The sequence below is a fragment of the Crinia signifera genome, chromosome 1 (assembly GCF_055691185.1).
Source record: "Crinia signifera chromosome 1, ASM5569118v1, whole genome shotgun sequence".
In the NCBI taxonomy this organism is placed as follows: Eukaryota; Metazoa; Chordata; class Amphibia; order Anura; family Myobatrachidae; genus Crinia; species Crinia signifera.
Window position 1 is genome coordinate 2,517,094 of NC_139217.1, and position 19,668 is coordinate 2,536,761.

General features: G+C 47.5%; 1 protein-coding gene across 3 annotated transcripts in view; it reads left to right on the top strand.

The window, feature by feature from the left end:
- Nucleotides 1-19,668, top strand: part of PRADC1 (protease associated domain containing 1) — a 32,298-nt gene that overhangs the window by 8,171 nt on the left and 4,459 nt on the right. For 2 of the 3 annotated variants that reach the window (XM_083162723.1, XM_083162013.1), the window contains exons 3-4: nucleotides 3,062-3,171; nucleotides 17,662-17,829. In XM_083162723.1, the coding sequence (XP_083018849.1) occupies nucleotides 3,062-3,171; nucleotides 17,662-17,829 (278 nt within the window). The remainder of the gene's footprint in view (nucleotides 1-3,061; nucleotides 3,172-17,661; nucleotides 17,830-19,668) is intronic. The other variant, XM_083163508.1, reaches the window with a different exon arrangement.

Consider the following 19,668-nt stretch of genomic DNA (forward strand, 5'->3'; position numbering starts at 1 on the left):
CCGTGGTGATCTTATGATGTGTGTGTACCTCCTTGTGATCTGATCCCAGAGGTCTGCCGTGGTGATCTTATGATGTGTGTGTTCCTCCTGGTGATCTGATCCCAGAGGTCTGCCGTGGTGATCTTATGATGTGTGTGTTCCTCCTGGTGATCTGATCCCAGAGGTCTGCCGTGGTGATCTTATGATGTGTGTGTACCTCCTTGTGATCTGATCCCAGAGGTCTGCCGTGGTGATCTTATGATGTGTGTGTTCCTCCTGGTGATCTGATCCCTGAGGTCTGCCGTGGTGATCTTATAATGTGTGTGTTCCTCCTGGTGACATGATCCCAGAGGTCTGCCGTGGTGATCTTATGATGTGTGTGTTCCTCTTGTGATCTGATCCCAGAGGTCTGCCGTGGTGATCTTATGATGTTTGTGTTCCTCTTTGTGATCTGATCCCAGAGGTCTGCCGTGGTGATCTAATGATATGTGTGTCCCTCCTTGTGATCTGATCCCAGAGGTCTGCCGTGGTGATCTTATGATGTGTGTGTGTTCCTCCTGGTGATCTGATCGCAGAGGTCTGCCGAGGTGATCTTATAATGTATGTGTTCCTCCTGGTGATCTGATCGCAGAGGTCTGCCGTGGTGATCTTATAATGTGTGTGTTCCTCCTGATGATCTGATCCCAGAGGTCTGCCGTGGTGATCTTATGATGTGTGTGTTCATCCTTGTGATCTGATCCCTGATCTGCCATGGTGATTGTATGATGTGTGTGTTCCTCCTTGTGATCTGATCCCTGAGGTCTGCCAAGGTGATCTTATGATGTGTGTGTTCCTCCTTGTGATCTGATCCCAGAGGTCTGCCGTGGTGATCTTATGATGTATGCGTTCCTCCTTGTGATCTGATCCCAGAGGTCTGCCGTGGTGATCTTATGATTTGTGTGTTCCTCCTGGTGATCTGATCGCAGAGGTCTGCCGTGGTGATCTTATGATGTGTGTGTTCATCCTTGTGATCTGATCCCTGATCTGCCATGGTGATTGTATGATGTGTGTGTTCCTCCTTGTGATCTGATCCCTGAGGTCTGCCGTGGTGATCTTATAATGTTTGTGTTCCCCCTAGTGACCTGATCCCAGAGGTCTGCCGTGGTGATCTGATGACATGTGTGTTCCCCCTAGTGACCTGATCCCAGAGGTCTGCCGTGGTGATCTTATGATGTGTGTGTTTCTCCTTGTGATCTGATCGCAGAGGTCTGCCATGGTGATCTTATGATGTGTGTGTACCTCCTTGTGATCTGATCCCAGAGGTCTGCCGTGGTGATCTTATGATGTGTGTGTACCTCCTTGTGATCTGATCCCAGAGGTCTGCCGTGGTGATCTTATGATGTGTGTGTTCCTCCTGGTAATCTGATCCCAGAGGTCAGATCACAAGGAGGTACACACACATCATCAGATCACAAGGAGGTACACACACATCATAAGATCACCACGGCTGACCTCTGGGATCAGATCACAAGGAGGAACACACACATCATAAGGAGGAACACACACATCATGTGTGTGTGTGTTCCTCCTGGTAATCTGATCCCAGAGGTCTGCCGTGGTGATCTTATGATGTGTGTGTTCCCCCTAGTGATCTGATGGCAGAGGTCTGCCGTGGTGATCTTATGATGTGTGTGTTCCCCCTAGTGATCTGATCGCAGAGGTCTGCCGTGGTGATCTTATGATGTGTGTGTTCCTCCTTGTGATCTGATCCCAGAGGTCAGCCGTGGTGATCTGATGATATGTGTGTTCCCCCTAGTGACCTGATCGCAGAGGTCTGCCATGGTGATCTTATGATGTGTGTGTTCCTCCTGGTGATCTGATCCCTGAGGTCTGCCATGGTGATCTTATGATGTGTGTGTTCCCCCTGGTGATCTGATGATGTGTGTGTACCTCCTTGTGATCTGATCCCAGAGGTCTGCCTTGGTGATCTTATAATGTGTGTGTTCCTCCTTGTGATCTGATCCCAGAGGTCTGCCGTGGTGATCTTATGATGTGTGTGTACCTCCTTGTGATCTGATCCCAGAGGTCTGCCGTGGTGATCTTATGATGTGTGTGTTCCTCCTGGTAATCTGATCCCAGAGGTCAGATCACAAGGAGGTACACACACATCATCAGATCACAAGGAGGTACACACACATCATAAGATCACCATGGCAGACCTCTGCGATCAGGTCACTAGGGGGAACACATATATCATCAGATCACCACGGCTGACCTCTGGGATCAGATCACAAGGAGGAACACACACATCACAAGGAGGAACACACACATCATGTTTTCTCCTTGTGATCTGATCCCAGAGGTCTGCCGTGGTGATCTTATAATGTTTGTGTTCCTCCTGGTGATCTGATCCCTGAGGTCTGCCATGGTGATCTTATGATGTGTGTGTTCCCCCTAGTGACCTGATCCCAGAGGTCTGCCGTGGTGATCTGATGATATGTGTGTTCCCCCTAGTGACCTGATCCCAGAGGTCTGCCTTGGTGATCTGATGATGTGTGTGTTCCTCCTTGTGATCTTATGATGTTTGTGTTCCTCCTTGTGATCTGATCCCAGAGGTCTGCCGTGGTGATCTGATGATATGTGTGTTCCCCCTAGTGACCTGATCCCAGAGGTCTGCCGTGGTGATCTTATGATTTGTGTGTTCCTCCTGGTGATCTGATCCCAGACGTCTGCCGTGGTGATCTTATGATTTGTGTGTTCCTCCTTGTGATCTGATCCCAGAGGTCTGCCGTGGTGATCTTATGATGTGTGTGTTCCTCCTGATGATCTGATCCCAGAGGTCTGCCGTGGTGATCTTATGATGTTTGTGTTCCTCCTTGTGATCTGATCCCAGAGGTCTGCCGTGGTGATCTGATGATATGTGTGTTCCCCCTAGTGACCTGATCCCAGAGGTCTGCCGTGGTGATCTTATGATTTGTGTGTTCCTCCTGGTGATCTGATCCCAGACGTCTGCCGTGGTGATCTTATGATTTGTGTGTTCCTCCTTGTGATCTGATCCCAGAGGTCTGCCGTGGTGATCTTATGATGTGTGTGTTCCTCCTAGAGTCAGAGGTATGACCAGATCCACCTGGTCCCTGCTGATCCCGTAGAGGCGTGCAGTGAGCTGAACAATGGCGTATTCATCCAGGGGCAGATTGCACTGGTGGAGCGGGGGTAAGTACTGATCAGCCTGTTCCCAGAGACCGGCAGGTGGTGTAGACACTCGCCTGAGTGTGGGTGGCAGGGATCTGATCCATTACTCGTAGTGTTACACAATATCACTGCCAGACACCCTCATGTTCTCCTGATATTCCACAGTTCTAACCCAATTCTGTCATTCCAATAACCATATGTCACTCGTATATCCCTGCATGGACCCCCATCGCCCCCCCCCCTCACCTGTGGCCACCTCCTGCTGTGCCTCCAGTGACCTCCTCCCACCCTAGCCCCGTACTTCTCCTTCCGGGTGCAGGGAGGAGCTGTGCGGTCAGGGGTCAGTACTTGAAAATATAAAGATTCCTCTGTGGCAGGGTACAAAGGATTCCTGAACTGTCCCCATGCATGATGGCCTGTCGGAAGTACACATGGATGTCTAGCTGGTGACTCGGAGATGTTCCCGAATAACTGTACATGTGCAATTTCATGTCTATTACGTGTATTTAAGAGAACTTAACTGATTTAGAAAAGGAGTTCTATTTTTTCATTAACTGTAAATTAGATCTAAAGATCACCTATGAAAACCTAAGGGGAAAACATTCAAAACACAGACTACTGACACTGTGGAGGCACAGATGGGCAGATGAGGGTGAGGAAGCGTCTGGTCATCCAGGCGGAGGCACAGATGGGCAGATGAGGGTGAGGAAGCGTCTGGTCATCCAGGCGGAGGCACAGATGGGCAGATGAGGGTGAGGAAGCGTCTGGTCATCCAGGCGGAGGCACAGATGGGCAGATGAGGGTGAGGAAGCGTCTGGTCATCCAGGCGGAGGCACAGATGGGCAGATGAGGGTGAGGAAGCGTCTGGTCATCCAGGCGGAGGCACAGATGGACACTTGGGATGAGGAAGAGGGTGAGGAAGCGTCTGGTCATCCAGGCGGAGGCACAGATGGACACTTGGGATGAGGAAGAGGGTGAGGAAGCGTCTGGTCATCCAGGCGGAGGCACAGATGGACACTTGGGATAAGGAAGAGGGTGAGGAAGCGTCTGGTCATCCAGGCGGAGGCACAGATGGGCAGATGAGGGTGAGGAAGCGTCTGGTCATCCAGGCGGAGGCACAGATGGACACTTGGGATGAGGAAGAGGGTGAGGAAGCGTCTGGTCATCCAGGCGGAGGCACAGATGGGCAGATGAGGGTGAGGAAGTGTCTGGTCATCCAGGCGGAGGCACAGATGGGCAGATGAGGGTGAGGAAGCGTCTGGTCATCCAGGCGGAGGCACAGATGGGCAGATGAGGGTGAGGAAGCGTCTGGTCATCCAGGCGGAGGCACAGATGGGCAGATGAGGGAGAGGAAGCGTCTGGTCATCCAGGCGGAGGCACAGATGGGCAGATGAGGGAGAGGAAGCGTCTGGTCATCCAGGCGGAGGCACAGATGGGCAGATGAGGGAGAGGAAGCGTCTGGTCATCCAGGCGGAGGCAGAGATGGGCAGATGAGGGTGAGGAAGCGTCTGGTCATCCAGGCGGAGGCACAGATGGACACTTGGGATGAGGAAGAGGGTGAGGAAGCGTCTGGTCATCCAGGCGGAGGCACAGATGGGCAGATGAGGGTGAGGAAGCGTCTGTCATCCAGGCGGAGGCACAGATGGGCAGATGAGGGTGAGGAAGCGTCTGTCATCCAGGCGGAGGCACAGATGGGCAGATGAGGGTGAGGAAGCGTCTGGTCATCCAGGCGGAGGCACAGATGGACACTTGGGATGAGGAAGAGGGTGAGGAAGAGTCTGGTCATCCAGGCGGAGGCACAGATGGACACTTGGGATGAGGAAGAGGGTGAGGAAGCGTCTGGTCATCCAGGCGGAGGCACAGATGGGCAGATGAGGGTGAGGAAGTGTCTGGTTGTCCAGGCGGAGGCACAGATGGACACTTGGGATGAGGAAGAAGGTGAGGAAGCGTCTGGTCGACCAGGCTTAGGCACAGACGGACAGATGAGGAAGAAGGTGACGAAGAGTCTGGTATTCCTGGCAGAGGCACAGATGGACACTTGGGATGAGGTAGAGGATGAGGAAGCATCTGGTCATCCAGGCGGAGGCACAGATGGACACTTGGGATGGGGAAGAAGGTGAGGAAGCGTCTGGCCGACCAGGCTTAGGCACAGACGGACAGATGAGGAAGAAGGTGACGAAGAGTCTTGTATTCCTGGCAGAGGCACAGATGGACACCTGGGATGAGGAAGAGGGTGAGGAAGTGTCTGGCTGTTTAGGGGGAGGTACTGGCTCCACTAGGGAGCTTGTTTGCACATCTGCACACTGAATAAATATGATGTTTTTAGGAAAGGCCCCAAATCATCTAATCAATGGAGGGGGTGCTGTTCCTAGCAGTCAAGTATACAATGATTTTTAAGACAGGAGAAAAAAGGGACTGCTGTGTGAGGAACGCACTAAGAGAGCAAAAAATCATAAAATGTAACTTTTATTTATTGAATCATTAATATTCCCAGAATTTACTATGCGGGAAATGGGATTTGCAGCGAAAAATAGAGGTTAAAAAACTTTTGACATACAGACATATATTGTGTTCAAGGAAAGAAATAGTGTTTTAAAATCACATTTGAATCCAATTCGAAAAATGTTAGTTTAATTTCTGTCAGTGACGTTGTGCAACATGTGATTTTCTCCCTCTGTGGGTCACCGTTTATAATGGTGTAAAAAGCTTCTACTGATCTGTTGTGTCAGTAAAGATTTATAGGATTTATATGATATCCAATAAAGATCTCAGGAATGTTTTGTGTTCTGGTTGCAATGTATTTTACTGGTCCACCATTTGGTGCCTCCTATGGGTGATTAATTATATTGCACTTATTTCATCAGATAAGGATCTTGTTGGAAATATCTTTATTTAGTACCATTTATTTATAAGTAATTCTTTGGTGCCATCTACTGGTGGTTAATGGTAATGCACTGATTTTTAGTGTAATATACACAGTGAGGCTTATTATGACACACAGAGGATTTGTCAAGGAGGAGAGAAAATGATTCTGAATTATTTATGAGAAGCAAAATGGTCAGTTACACACAGGGTCAGGGGTATGTGTGTGAATATATTGGTACACTTGGGAGGATATACTACTCAAGTGTACTGGTGCGCTCAGGTGGACGTATCCTATATATTCTATTGCAGGCTTTGGGTAATCCCTTGCTGCCCTCAAATATACTGATGTTGGGCTGGTTTAAAGCCCAATAAGGGTCACTACCTGTCTCACCCTAGGTGTGGTGTTTGACACCTGGGAGATTTGTCAAGGGCCTTGACAAAGCTGATTCAGTCAGCGAAACGCATGCGTTGGTTTCCAATCGATATGTTATGTTTGTCAGTTGATATGTACTAGAAATAATGTGTTGTTAGTGTAACTATGCGCAATCTAGATCTCCCAGGTGTCAATCACCACACCTAGGGTGAGACAGGTAGTGACCCTCATTGGGCTTTAAACCAGCCCAACATCAGTATATTTGAGGGCAGCAACGGATTACCCAAAGCCTGCAATATAATATATAGGATACGTCCACCTGAGCGCACCAGTACACTTGAGTAGTATATCCTCCCAAGTGTACCAATACATTCACACACATACCCCTGACCCTGTGTGTAACGGACCATTTTGCTTCTCATAAATAATTCAGAATAATTTTCTCTCCTCCTTGACAAATCCTCTGTGTGTCATAATAAGCCTCACTGTGTATATTACACTGAAAATCAGTGCATTACCATTAACCACCAGTAGATGGCACCAAAGGATTACTTATAAATAAATGGTACTAAATAAAGATATTTCCAACAAGATCCTTATCTGATGAAATAAGTGCAATATAATTAATCACCCATAGGTGGCACCAAATGGTGGACCAGTAAAATACATTGCAACCAGAACACAAAACATTCCTGAGATCTTTATTGGATATCATATAAATCCTATAAATCTTTACTGACACAACAGATCAGTAGAAGCTTCTTATACCATCATAAACGGTGACCCACAGAGGGAGAAAATCACATGTTACACAACGTCACTGACAGAAATTAAACTAACATTTTTCGAATTGGATTCAAATGTGATTTTAAAACACTATTTCTTTCCTTGAACACAATATATGTCTGTATGTCAAAAGTTTTTTAACCTCTATTTTTCGCTGCAAATCCCATTTCCCGCATAGTAAATTCTGGGAATATTAATGATTCAATAAATAAAAGTTACATTTTATGATTTTTTGCTCTCTTAGTGCGTTCCTCACACAGCAGTCCCTTTTTTCTCCTGTCCTAAAAATCATTGTTTAGGGGGAGGCACAGATGTACATGGGATGAGGTAGAGGGTGAAGAAGCATCTGGTCATCCAGGCGAAGGCACTGATGGACACTTGGGATAGGAAAGAGGGTGAGGAAGTGTCTGGTTGTCCAGGCGGAGGCACAGATGGACACTTGGGATGAGGAAGAGGGTGAGGAAGTGTCTGGTTGTCCAGGCGGAGGCACAGATGGACACTTGGGATGAGGAAGAGGGTGAGGAAGTGTCTGGTTGTCCAGGCGGAGGCACAGATGGACACTTGGGATGAGGAAGAGGGTGAGGAAGTGTCTGGTTGTCCAGGCGGAGGCACAGATGGACACTTGGGATGAGGAAGAGGGTGAGGAAGTGTCTGGTTGTCCAGGCGGAGGCACAGATGGACACTTGGGATGAGGAAGAAGGTGACGCAGAGTCTGGTATTCCTGGCAGAGGCACAGATGGACACTTGGGATGAGGTAGAGGATGAGGAAGCATCTGGTCATCCAGGCGGAGGCACAGATGGACACTTGGGATGAGGTAGAGGATGAGGAAGCATCTGGTCATCCAGGCGGAGGCACAGATGGACACTTGGGATGAGGTAGAGGATGAGGAAGCATCTGGTCATCCAGGCGGAGGCACAGATGGACACTTGGGATGAGGTAGAGGGTGAAAAAGCATCTGGTCATCCAGGCGGAGGCACAGATGGACACTTGGGATGTGGAAGAGGGTGAGGAAGTGTCTGGCTGTTTAGGGGGAGGCACAGATGGACACTTGGGATGAGGTAGAGGGTGAGGAAGCATCTGGTCATCCAGGTGGAGGCACTGATGGACACCTGGGATAGGAAAGAGGGTGAGGAAGTGTCTGGTTGTCCTGGCGGAGGCACAGATGGACACTTGGGATGAGGAAGAGGGTGAGGAAGTGTCTGGTTGTCCAGGCGGAGGCACAGATGGACACTTGGGATGAGGAAGAGGGTGAGGAAGTGTCTGGTTGTCCAGGCGGAGGCACAGATGGACACTTGGGATGAGGAAGAGGGTGAGGAAGTGTCTGGTTGTCCAGGCGGAGGCACAGATGGACACTTGGGATGAGGAAGAGGGTGAGGAAGTGTCTGGTTGTCCAGGCGGAGGCACAGATGGACACTTGGGATGAGGAAGAAGGTGACGCAGAGTCTGGTATTCCTGGCAGAGGCACAGATGGACACTTGGGATGAGGTAGAGGATGAGGAAGCATCTGGTCATCCAGGCGGAGGCACAGATGGACACTTGGGATGAGGTAGAGGATGAGGAAGCATCTGGTCATCCAGGCGGAGGCACAGATGGACACTTGGGATGAGGTAGAGGATGAGGAAGCATCTGGTCATCCAGGCGGAGGCACAGATGGACACTTGGGATGAGGTAGAGGGTGAAAAAGCATCTGGTCATCCAGGCGGAGGCACAGATGGACACTTGGGATGTGGAAGAGGGTGAGGAAGTGTCTGGCTGTTTAGGGGGAGGCACAGATGGACACTTGGGATGAGGTAGAGGGTGAGGAAGCATCTGGTCATCCAGGTGGAGGCACTGATGGACACCTGGGATAGGAAAGAGGGTGAGGAAGTGTCTGGTTGTCCAGGCGGAGGCACAGATGGACACGGGATAGGAAAGAGGGTGAGGAAGTGTCTGGTTGTCCAGGTGGAGGCACAGATGGACACGGGATAGGAAAGAGGGTGAGGAAGCGTCTGGTTGCCCAGACGGAGGCACAGATGGACAGTTGAGATGAGGAAGCATCTGGTTGTCCAGGCGGAGGCACAGTTGAATACTTGGGATCACTAAAGGAGCCCATACACGGTCCGTTGTGGACCGGCTCCGTTCTGTACTATGCGATGCGCGCTCCCGCGCATCACATAGTACGGTACAAAAAGTATGTGCTGCACATACTTTTTGTACTAGGTAAACATCGGATCGCTGTGCTGCACAAGGGATGCGATCCGATACGATGTGTGCTGTTTAAGCACAGAATGGATCCAATGAACGGACCGTGTATGGGGGGCTTCAGAGGGTGAGGAAGCATGTGGTCGTCCAGGCAGAGGCACAGATGGACACTTGGGAGAGGAAGTGTCTGGTAGTCTTGGCAGAGGCACAGATGGACACTTGGGATGAGGAAGAGGGTGAGGAGGTGTCTAGTAGTCCGGGCGGAGGCACAGATGGACACTTGGGATGAAGAAGAGGGCGAGGAAGCGTCTGGTCGTCCTGGCAGAGGCACAGATGGACCCTTGGAATGAGGAAGAGGGTGAGGAGGCTAGGAAGGTAGATTGGTGGGCTATGGGCAGCTTATTAAGTGGTTGATTTATGGTGGCAGTTGACGGTAAGCGGGCTGGGGATCACTGGGGGATCACGTAGCCCAGTGGTTTCTGCAACCACATTTCCCTAGAGAAACTGCATTTTTCTGATGATTCTCCCATGTAGGGATGGACATCGGAAGCCCACCCTGAAAGGAGCTGGGCTTCCGCCATCGACTCTTTCGATGTGATGATCAATGACCATCGCATCAAAAGAATTTGATAGGAAAAAACTTATGATTGGCGCATGTGCAAAACAAATCCCTTTTTCCTTCTTCATGGCAGCCCGAAAATGGGTTCATCCCTCTCTCCCCATATATTTAGACAGGTAGTTTTTCCCTAGGACACGCCCCTCCTTCCACCTGCATATCAACCAGCTCCTTCCCCCATGCCTTCAGTCTTTTTCCTGTCTCCTAAGAGACTAGTAGACAGGTTAGAATAGATTTTATTTCTCACTTACTGGTAGGCGTTATTCTGCCAGTCCTGGGCAGCATAGGGATGGCGGTGCCGGTTCCCTTGCGTGTGGTCCTGGCCAGATACAGCACAGTCCTCCTGAGCCTCTCCCTTCCCCTTGATGGCGGCGCTATCACTGGCTGGGTGCCGATGGACGGTCAGCGGCAGTGTGCTGCGCGGCATGGCGTCCAAAGGAGGGAGAGATGTTAGAGCCGGCGGCACTGTCAGTCAGTGTACGCTGAGAGCGGGCGGGCGCACGGTGACGCGATCCTGTCCTTCCGCCGGAAGCGCCGTGCATTCCAAGCCAGCGTGCGTTCCAGCAGGGAGGAAGTGCCTGGCCGGTGTCAGAGGCGCTTCCAGTACTGTGCATGTGTGTTGTGCATGTCGTGGGACATAGCTATCGCTGTGGACACAGACGAGGCCTCTCAAAAAGCGTCTGCATTGTTGCCCAGGTAAGTCGAGGACTGTTTTTTTTATTTTTTTTATTACGATAGCTTAGTTAGTGATTTGTCATTTGTTTAAATTGTAGTGTGCCTGTGGTTGCTAAGAAGAAGCACTACGAAAACCTGTGTGGGCTGTGATAAAGCTTTTACTGGTGAAAAATCCATGTGTCAGGGGTGTTCTCAGGATGCTGCTGCTGGTATCGGTACGGTTTCACAGTTGAGTGAGCTAATGTCATGGAGGAAGAAAAACTTTGTGGCTAAGGAGGAGTTTCAAGGAAAAAGGTCGGTACTTATGTAATATCTGGGCACCCGATTTTTGCATCGCATGCAATATAGTGGCATACAATTCATGCGATGCGATTTTTAATTGTAAAGTCATTGTAAAGTGATTTCATACCCCCACTATCCAACTATGCATGGAGTTGATTTTATATAGTATGGCGAGCGCAACGAGCCACTGAGACAGAAGCATGGCGAGCTCAGCGAGCCCCGTGAGGGGACGCAGAATACATGTAAAGTAATCCGCGGGGCTCGCTGCGCTCGCCACACTATATAAACCAACTCCATGCGTAGTTGGATAGTGGGGGTATGAAATCACCCATGGGTGACTATACAATTAAAAATCGCATTGCATGCCTTAAGTAGTGGCGCCCAGATAATACATAAGTACCAAAAGGTCTAGGTCACAAACTAGTTTGGACCAGGAGTTTGAGTACCTAGATTGGTGGATACCGATGATGATGATGGTGGATCTGGGGGCTCTGGTGCAGAGTCAGGTGAATTGGTAGAAGAGGAACGGTTGTTCAATCTAGAACTTGTGGAAGTTGTCCTCAAAGATTTATATAAAACATTGTTTGAGGACAGATCCAAGACGGGAAGGTGCTTCCCCGTCCATAAAGATGTAAAGGAGATCCTTACAAAGGAGTGGGCCAATACAGACAAGCGTATTGGTTCAGTTAAGAGAGTGGAGTGCATGTACCCTATTGAGGATATAGAATTCCTAAAATGGTGCAGTATTCCCAAAATTGATGCGGCAGTTTCAGAGGTCACCAATAGGACAACTATTCCACTGGAGGACGGTGCTTCTCTTAAAGAAGCATTGGATAAGAGGACGGAAAGCGTAATAAAACGGCTACATATTTCCAGCTCTGTCTATTAAGTCAGGAGTGGCCATAGCGTCCTCAGCAAGAGCTCTTGGAATTTGGTGCGCCTCACTACAAGAGGACTTGCAGGAACGGGTCCCCAGAGAACTGATTCTTAGTAGCCTGGCTCAGATACAGCTAGCCGTTGATTATATCTGTGAGGCATCATTAGACGTGCTGGATTATTCAGCTAAGTCTTTAACATCTGGAGTAGTGGCGAACTAAACTAGACCAAATGATACAAAGGATGTCAGGAGGCAAGTCGGTTAGACTACCTCAGGATAAGAGGGGAAGGTCCTCAAATTATTTCCCCAGGCAGAGCTTCAGACAAGCCAGATCGTATAGGCCTGGTAGGCCATTTCGGGAGAGATGCGCATCGGGGATCTCCAGAGCATTCTTCCATCAGACTGTTAAAATAGGTAATCAGAAACAGTTACAAAACATGTCCCGTGGGGAGAATTCCGGTGGCCGGAAGGTTGTCGCAGATGGAAGCAAGCTGTCCGAGACACTTGGGTATTGGAAGTGGTCTCCACGGGGTAGCGTTTGGAATTCCTTTCAAAACAAAGACGGGAAAGATGTTTAATTTCACAGCTCCCCAGCCCAGGGGCAGATCAGGAAGCTCTGGTCTCAAGGATAGAAGACCTGATAGAATCAAGAGTGGTCGAAGCAGTCCCAGAGGCAGAGGAAGGCCTAGGGTTTTACTCTCGCCTATTTGTGGTGACAAAAAGTTCTGGAGGACTCAGGCCTATTTTAGATTTAAGAGACCTAAACGACAGAATTTGGAAACGGAAGTTTCACATGGAGACAGCCAGATCCATCCTGATGGGGCTGAGGAGAAACGACTACCTCGTCTCAATATATCTAAAAGATGCCTATTTTCATGTCCCTATCTGTACACTAGACAGAACATTCTCAGGTTTTACGTGGGAGGAAACCATTTTCTGTTTACCTATATGGACCCTTCCCATCTCCAGCTATATATGGACTCACCCAAGGACTGCTTCATTCCCACACAAACGTCTCCTACCTCAGGTTAAACGGGACTCCAGACCAATAAGTATCAGACCCAATCTTTTTATTTCTCATTAAGTAATATACATTTTTAACGATATAGAATATTGTATATTTTGTGCAACAAATTGTGTTACATATGCATTCGTTATTTTATACCTTACCCAGTGCAACTGCACAATAATACAGCATTTTATCTATACAGAAATACATTTTTCATGTTGATATAAATATATTGTAAACCAATTACTTATACTTTAGCGCTCCACCCACCTCTTCCCCATTGTATTTCTCTTAGGGGTTTGACACCCCCTAGTAGGAGCAGCTTGACAAAACCACCCTAATAGGCGCCCTATAACTACAGGCCGCAAGGCTACTAGTTCATCTTTTTTACATTTTCACACCGCAAAGTTCGAGATTACACTGACCAGTCAAAGGTGCGACAAGATTCAAGATCTGATTTCTGTTATTCAAGGAAACCACAAGGTCCCATTAAGACCAGCAATAAGTCTTTTGGGGATGATGGCATCAACAGTAGACGTGGTTCCCTGGGCCAGGTGGCATATGAGGACATTACAGTGGCATCTCCTCCGGTATGCCAAAAGCCGAGTATCACTAGAGCGACACATCACATTACCTCGAGCTGTGATCAAGTCCCTACTCTGGTGCCAAAAAGAGTATCTGGCGTCCAGGACAATGTCTCTTTCAAGACCACAGTACGTGGTGTTAACAACGGAAGCAAGCGCCACCGGGTGGGGACCGCATTGTTTAGGCAAAACTACCCAAAGTATCTGGTCCATTCGAGAATCAGATCTGTCATCAAACCACAGAGAACTCCTGGCAGTACGTATAGCCATAGAAATTTTCGGTCTGGACATGGCAGGATCCCACTTTTGAGTCTTTTTGGACAATGCAACTACAGTCGCATATATCAACAGGCAAGGAGGGACAAGAAGCTGTCCACTGTTGGAAGAGATTCGGACCATTATGGATCTCGGCACTGCACGCACCAGGAGAAGAGAATCAACTGGCAGACTTCCTGAGCCGGAATCAGGTGTTACCAGCGGAGTGGGAGCTGAAGGACTCGGTCTTCCAACAAATAGTATTTACTAAGGGAGAGCAGACTGTGGAACGAGCATTTACCACAAACGGGACAAATAAGCCAGATCTCATTGTGGATTTCACGCCGAAGGAAATAATACTGAGGCTAAGCAAACTCAAAACAAATAAATCACCAGGGCCAGATGGGATTCATCCAAGGGTATTAATGGAATTAAGGGATGAATTAGCTACCCCCCTACATTATATCTTTAGCAAGTCACTATCGTCAGGTATAGTACCAAAAGATTGGAGAATAGCAGAGGTAGTGCCAATATTCAAAAAAGGAAAAAAGGAAGATCCCGCTAATTACAGACCCGTTAGTTTAACATCAATTGTGGGTAAACTATTTGAAGGATTTTTAAGGGATGGTATCCAGAAATATTTAGATCATCACAGTCTACTCAGTGCTAACCAACATGGGTTCGTGAAAAATCGTTCATGCCAAACTAATCTACTAGGGTTCTATGAAGAGGTTAGTAAAAACCTCGATAATGGAAATGCTGTAGATGTGATTTTCCTAGATTTCGCTAAAGCATTTGATACTGTCCCACACAAGAGATTGATTAATAAAATGGAGAACCTAGGATTGGGGGAAAATATCTGCAGATGGGTAGGGAATTGGCTATGTAATAGAGAACAAAGAGTGGTTGTGAATGGTGCCGTATCAGATATGATACCGGTACTAAGTGGAGTGCCCCAGGGTTCGGTTTTGGGGCCCATTTTGTTTAACATTTTTATTAACGATATTGGGATAGGGTTACTCAGCAATGTATCCATCTTTGCGGACGATACAAAACTTAGCAAAGTCATCAAATCATCAGAAGATGTCACCATGCTTCAAAATGATCTTGCAATTCTAGATGAGTGGGCAAAAAAATGGAAGATGAGGTTCAATGTAGATAAATGTAAGGTTATGCACCTTGGGAGACACAACCAGTGTGCAAGTTACAACCTTAGCGGAGAGGAACTGGGTAATTCCATACTTGAAAAGGATCTAGGAGTCCAAATAGACAGCAAACTAGGATGTAGTGCCCATTGTAATGTAGCTACAAAAAAGGCCAACAAAATTCTGGCATGTATTAAGAGGGGAATGGAAACTAGGGACTCAAGGGTAATTATGCCACTATATAAAGCATTGGTGAGACCTCACCTGGAGTACGGAGTACAGTTCTGGGCCCCACACTATAAAAAGGACATCATAGAATTAGAAAAAGTCCAAAGGCGAGCAACAAAGCTTATTAGGGGAATGGAGAATTTAAGCTACGGGGAGAGATTAAGCAATTTGGGACTATTTACATTAGAAAAGAGACGTTTAAGGGGGGACATGCTCAACATGTACAAGTATATCAAGGGCCAATATAAGGAACTGTCACGTACCCTCTTTTCTACTAGAAAGGAATCTAGGACGCGAGGGCATGAGTATAGATTAGAAGAAAAAAGATTTCATTCAGCTAGTAGAAAGAATTTCTTTACGGTCAGAACAGTCAAACTCTGGAACTCTCTTCCCAGAGAGGTGGTAATGGCTGGCTCATTAAATGCGTTCAAGGCAAAGTTGGACAAACATTTACTGGAGAAAAACATCCATGGGTACAAATAAGAAATATAATTTGTCTGTAAAATACCAGAACCTACCAAATCAGCAATGGATATCTATACCAGGTTGAACTAGATGGACGCAAGTCTTTTTTCAGCCTTACCTACTATGTAAATTCGGACAACCACAGATAGACCTTATGGCAATGCCAAACAATGCAAAAACACCTCGGTTCTTCTCCAGGGATCCGAAGCAGTGGACGCCCTATCCCAGAGGTGGAAGTTTGCTCTGGTATACCTATTTCCACCATTCCCACTCATTCACAAGGTCTTGTGGAAAACCAGGGCAATCCAGAATGTATTTGGATCGGACAGCCAGCTTCAGGAAGACAAAGTCGTTATTTGTTATTCCTCAAGGGGCAAAAGAGAGTATTTGCTCCTTCCAAACAAACCATATCGAGATGGCTCAAGGAAGTAATTAGTTTTACTTACAAGACGGTGGGCCGACCAGTGCCAGATGGAATTAAGGCACACTCGGCTAGAGCAATGGCAACTTCCTGGGCGAGAGAGGCTAACGTTTCGGTCAAGGACATATGTCAAGCAGCTACATGGTCGTCCATACACACTTTCGCTAAACATTATGCGTTTGATGTGTCCGAAGATCAGTTTGGGCGCAAGGTCCTGCATCAGGCCTTGATTTAAGGTATTGTAAGTCCACCCCATTGCTTTGGTATATCCCATTGTCGGGCTGCCATGAAGTAGGAAGAAGAAAGCAACGGATTATACTCATGATAATTCCTTTTCTTTGGAATACTTGGCATTTATGTTTTTCCCTAGGATCGGTGGCGGAGACATGTCGAAAGACTGAAGGCATGGGGGAAGGAGCTGGTTGATATGCAGGTGGAAGAAGGGGCGTGTCCTAGGGAAAAACTACCTGTCTAAATATATGGGGAGAGAGGGATGAACCCATTGTCGGGATGCCATGAAGTATTCCGAAGAAAAGGAATTATCGTGAGTATGATTCGTTGCATTGCACATGCGCAACCATCTTCAGCATAGCCGCGCATGTGCAGAAGCAATGCAGTGGCTGGCGGGGGGGGGGGGGGGGGCGGAACCATCCGAACACCATGAGATGTTTACCATTCAATGACAGAAAAACATCAGAATACCACCATCGAATGTTAAAACCACTAGTAAGATTAATTATTTGTGCTTTTGCCTATAACATGGACCATAAATAATTTGATTTGGTCCTGGTTCTCTGACCCGCGGCGCCCCTGGGGGTTCTCTGACCCGCGGCGCCCCTGGGGGTTCTCTGACCCGCGGCGCCCCTGGGGGTTCTCTGACCCGCGACGCCCCTGGGGGTTCTCTGACCCGCGACGCCCCTGGGGGTTCTCTGACATTACTTTGCAATTCGCTACATTCAGATGGTAAATGTTTAGTGGGTTACGAGGAAGCAGCTGACGGATTGCTCTATTATTTTGACATCTTTGTATTTTATGTTTTTTCCATCACCTTGGAAACTGAACGATTGTATAAAGTGCAACATTTCTCCCTTGTGTAATGCAGGCATTACCTCCTGCTCTTTCCTGTGAAGTAATGACAATGTCCTATTTCACCAGACCAATGGTTTTCTTCCATAACGGATAAACTTGCAGGTTTCGTATCGGAAACCTTCATAGCCATGGAGAAGCTGTTCCAGGTCACAGCGGCTGAACAGGCAGATAGTGTGCCAGATAGGTTCAGATCTGTTGCTTGTACCCTTATTTCTAATACCAGTTCGTTAGTAATATAAAAGCTTGCCATCATATGACCACAAATTCAGAAAGTAGCACTCCCATGACCAACAAGGTCTGTGTTCATAATCTAAATCAGAATAGAGGACTTCAAGATGCAGATTGGTAATTTCCTTGGTTTGTTTCTTCATGCTGCTATCACAGTTCTGCTGGTTTCCAAAGTGTGATAGAACTACCATGGCAACCACAGTCACATTATGTAATGAGCAGAGAGGCTTTGGAATGCCACCTCTGAGATTTTTCTCTGTAACCTCCTACCTTCTTGTTCACATCTTATTAGCTGGAGACCCACATTATGTGCCTAGTTATGTTCTGCACTTACCCTGGCAGAGTGTGCTTACATTAATTACCTAATGGTCTCTCATCCACCCCAGTATGAAACCCATATTATACCTTTTTCATTTTTGGGGGGATCACAGAGGTTGTTCATTCCTGTCCAAGACGCGGGTGATTCAGGAGCATGGAGGCATAGCAGTAATCATTGCCGATAGCGCAGCGGACAACGACAGCATATACGTGGAGATGATTCAGGATAACACGGGCAGAACGGCAGAGATCCCGGCCCTATTCCTGCTGGGCAGAGATGGGTATGTACAAGGTGGTGAATGCAGGAGTGCCTGGCGACTCTGGTGGCTTAGACTATAATTTCCCTCGCATGCCGTGTGTGTCATTTCTATTACGGGCTGGAGAGTGATCATTACACACCAGTACTGAGGTATGTATAGGAGCGTGTGTATGTGTATATAGTATAATAAACCAATGGAAAGATGATAGAAAAGTACAGTGAAAGTACAGAAAGCAGTGCCTGCAAAATATGTCCAAATAATCTTTGCAGATCGTGTTTGTTTGTTAGCTTATTATAGTATATAATCATCCATTCTCCTATACATACCGCACTACCCCAGTGACACACTTCCCATTGTGCTAATATAAACTCAATATGTTAATGTTATTTTAAACCAATTCCAAATTTGATTTTAACACTTTGAGTGCCAAGTGAATATGTCAAAATAGGCGTGAAAATTGCCAAGCAAACATTTGTATACATCATAATGACCGGTAATGTCAACTTGGACAGGATATATATATATATATATATTATCTGTCTTCAACGCTTGAAGATAGATAAATACAATATGTACAAATGTTAGTGAAACAGTTTATATTTTATTAAAAATCTTCACTTAAAACTCCATGGTTTGCATCCATTAATTTCTTTCAAGATTATGTAAACAGGGCAACAGCGTTTCGTCTTTAGAAAGACTTCATCAGGTTTTTTTACACAAATAAGCAATGATTCAGAAATAAGGTGCAAATAGCGCTATTTTCAGAGATCCCAAGATTAAAGGTTAAAATGGGTACTTGTGTAGTTTCACGGCGCCAGCGTCTGAGTCCCCTTGCGGGCTTCGCTCGCCCACGCTGCGGGCTCGGTGGCTCGCCACGATACGCTCACCACACTATTTAAAAACAACTCCATGCCAACATGGATAGTGGAGGTATGAACTATCCATGTTGGCATGGAGTTAAGTTACTTTTTTTTTAACATAGTTTGTGGCGAGCGTAGAACCCGGAAGTACCTTAAAATGTCCTGTAGGACACGTTGAATGGCCAATGCCTCAAGATGGTGCTTAACTTCCCAAATAGCGCTCGAATATGATAACAGCCACGGATAGAAGTAACAAGCTGCACCGTCTCCCAAATACGAATAGGGTAATATGGATAGTGTCAGCGCCTGGAATAACTCTTGCAGGGATCACAACCAGCAGACTGAATATCTCTCTATCTATATCTATCTATCTAATATATATATATATTTTATTTACACGTTATTTATTTGAATTTATATAACAAATGTGAGTGACACTGGGATTTTTAGAGGATATTTTGATGATCTCTTACAGAGATGTTGGCACTCAAAGGGTTAATTTTGTTTATTGTATGAATAGTTCTGCTGCATATATCCATTATTATGTAGGAGCTGGGGGTCTTCCACACACATGTTATAATTACTGTACAGCAGGGTGATGTACTGCCCCCAGCATATGTGATGTCCTGCAGCGGGGGCGGGGCTGTAGCAGGGTGATGTACTGCCCCCAGCATATGTGATGTCCTGCAGCGGGGGCGGGGCTGTAGCAGGGAGATGATGCTGCCCCCAGCACATGTGATGTCCTGCAGCGGGGGCGGGGCTGTAGCAGGGAGATGATACTGCCCCCAGCACATGTGATGTCCTGCAGCGGGGGCGGGGCTGTAGCAGGGAGATGGTACTGCCCCCAGCATATGTGATGTCCTGCAGCGGGGGCGGGGCTGTAGCGGGGAGATGATACTGCCCCCAGCACATGTGATGTCCTGCAGCGGGGGCGGGGCTGTAGCAGTGAGATGATACTGCCCCCAGCACATGTGATGTCCTGCAGCGGGGGGCGGGGCTG